General features: G+C 36.7%; 1 protein-coding gene across 1 annotated transcript; it reads right to left on the bottom strand.

The window, feature by feature from the left end:
- Positions 1-50: 50 nt before the first annotated feature.
- LOC107577425 (putative sodium-coupled neutral amino acid transporter 8) lies at positions 51-2173 on the bottom strand (the record flags this gene model as incomplete). The annotated part of the gene is made up of 8 exons (XM_016263505.1): positions 51-116; positions 412-611; positions 695-842; positions 935-1049; positions 1234-1291; positions 1394-1498; positions 1675-1831; positions 1975-2173. Coding segments are annotated over 8 exons (1038 nt in total), but the record flags the coding sequence as incomplete, so codon positions are not given.
- Between the last annotated feature and the right edge of the window lie 388 nt (positions 2174-2561).

Below are 2561 nucleotides of genomic sequence, written 5' to 3'. Positions count from 1 at the left end.
AACAACATGTAAAAGTGCATGTAGCATCCTATGACCCCTTTAACATACATAAGATGTTACTCACCTCATCCTGTGATTTATAGGTTCTGTCTGCATGGCAAAAATGAGGCACAGCCCTGCAAAAAATCAGTTTGGCCAATATCATCTCATGGTCTGTTTGAGTCTTTATGTACGTGCACTATCGTTCAAAAGTTGAAAATTCAGCTTTGCCATCACAGGAACAAATTACATTTCAAAATATATTAAAATAGAAAAGAGTTCCATTGTAATAATATTTCACAATATCACAGTTTTTACTGCAGCTGTGTTGAGCATAAGATAAATCTTACCAACCGCAAACTTTTGAACGGTAAGGTATGAATGCATGCGTGTGTGCTGGTGAGATTGTAATTGTTTAATTGAGTGTCTCACCAGGAAAAATAAATATAAAGAAGGCACTAATTCCCCCGATTACGCTGATGACCTCACTCATATCTGGTACATATATGGCGATGAGGAGAGTCACAGTGATCCAGAGAATTGTTAGAATCAGACGGCACCGACTCTCAAACACAGATGTAATTATGGCCCGTTGTTCCCAAAAGCGCAATATCTGTGTTAGAATCACTGACCTGTAAACAAGACACAATCATTGAGTGTGTGTACACAGTGTGTGTGCAGTGAGCTATTCACATTTATTTGTGGTTTATGGTACCTTCCCAGCAGCAGTATTATAGGATAGATGGTGATGATCGAAATACCAAACAGCAGCCTAGCAATAATCATCACTACATCATTTCCAGGATATGACATCAAGATATCTGAGGCTACTTCCCGTCCAAATGTGAGAAAACCAAACACACCTGCCATATTGTAACAAAGTGTCAGTCTCTCCATTTAAAACTCACTGGAAAATATTTATACAATAACAATAAGCTCTACAAATATGACTCACCCGTGAGAGTATAAATAAGCAGACAGAAAATCATAGAAGTGACTGAGATGAAAACCCAATGTGTAATCTTTTTGTTTTCCATGCTGCTGTAAATAGCAATACAAGCTTCGTGACACTATAATATAAATAAAGATGACAGTATATGAGCTTTCAGCAATCACAATTGTCAAAAGTGCAACAGAGAAATGTGCAAATAGTGCACGATTAATTTAAAGAAATAATAATTGTATCTATGCATAGAAAAAAGAATCTCTTCAGAAATGGTTTTTTTATATATATATATATATATCAAATCTGACCTGGAAACCAAAACAGATAGTAGGAACCACACTGAAGATGGAGGCCCACGAGTCCAGTCTGTTACAAATAACCAAAATAAACCACCGATATTAAACTCATAGGAGTAATATACACATGCACTCAACTTTATGGAAAACATGTACTTAACATATGACTCACCCTTGACTGTGCTCTGGTGTGAGGTCTGCTGTGTGCTCATCTTTTAGATAATACTTTGCGATTACGGCTACACTCAGGTATGTAGCAGCCAAAGTTCCCAATACACTGGCAATTAAACAAAGAGATATTAAGAGATAATGATGGATACAGCAGGTTGGTATTGGGACAGAGGTGGGAGAGTGATGCAGTACTTTTCACTAGACCTTTAAATTCTGGAATTCTATGGTTTAAAAAGATTTAGAGAGTAGCAGATATACTGTATGTGTAAGCTTTCAACACACCTGGTGTATTTCTGGATGCCGATCTCTTTGGGTATAGAGAGTGGAAGGATGATAATGAGGCACATGACAAAGAGGGCAAAACGGTGATCTGTGTACCAGTGATATGGCATCTCTCCTTCTGTATTTCCCGTCACTGTCTCATACAGAGACAGACACACTGAAACACACAGACACTTAAGTTCAAAAGGATAAAAGATCTCTTTGTGTCTCTGTAATGTGTATATATACACACACATTAATCTGTTACAGTTACTCACACTGAAACATAATGACTCATAAGTAACAACACATACAACTTACGCTTATCCAGTTGATCCTGCACTACCACCAAAAAGGCCACAGAGATCATGAAGAGGTTGAAAACAAAGCAGATCTCACACAGATGGCCAATCCTCTGTCCACACACCTCTCGTACCACATCATGATATGTGTTCTGCCGACTGATTGATGAGGCGTAGCCGAGAATGACCAACCCGCTTATGAGAAAGACCAGAGATACCTGAGAGAAAGATGTTGAATTGCATCACAATCTACATATTCTTTTTCGGCCGTATCCACATTAGCACTGCTGTGTAAAAGGCTTACGGCTGTTTCTTTAAAAGTTCCTTGCTGATTAAAGGATGTAGTTTACTCTAAAATACCTACCAGCTTTCAATTAAAAACTGTTTTTGCTGCTTAATATTTTTGTGGAAACCATGATACACTACACTACATTGAAAAAAAGAGGATTGAATAAATACAAATTATTTTATTCAGAAAAGACACATTAAGTTGATCAAAAGTAATAGCAAATACATTTAAAATGTTACAAAATGTTATTTAAAAAAAAAAGATTCATTAAACTTTCTATTCATCAAAGAATACTGAAAAAAGTATGACTAAAACTG

Source organism: Sinocyclocheilus grahami, unplaced genomic scaffold, assembly GCF_001515645.1.
Source record: "Sinocyclocheilus grahami isolate Dianchi unplaced genomic scaffold, SAMN03320097.WGS_v1.1 scaffold6013.1, whole genome shotgun sequence".
Classification (NCBI taxonomy): Eukaryota; Metazoa; Chordata; class Actinopteri; order Cypriniformes; family Cyprinidae; genus Sinocyclocheilus; species Sinocyclocheilus grahami.
This window is presented reverse-complemented; position numbering and strand designations above follow the sequence as displayed.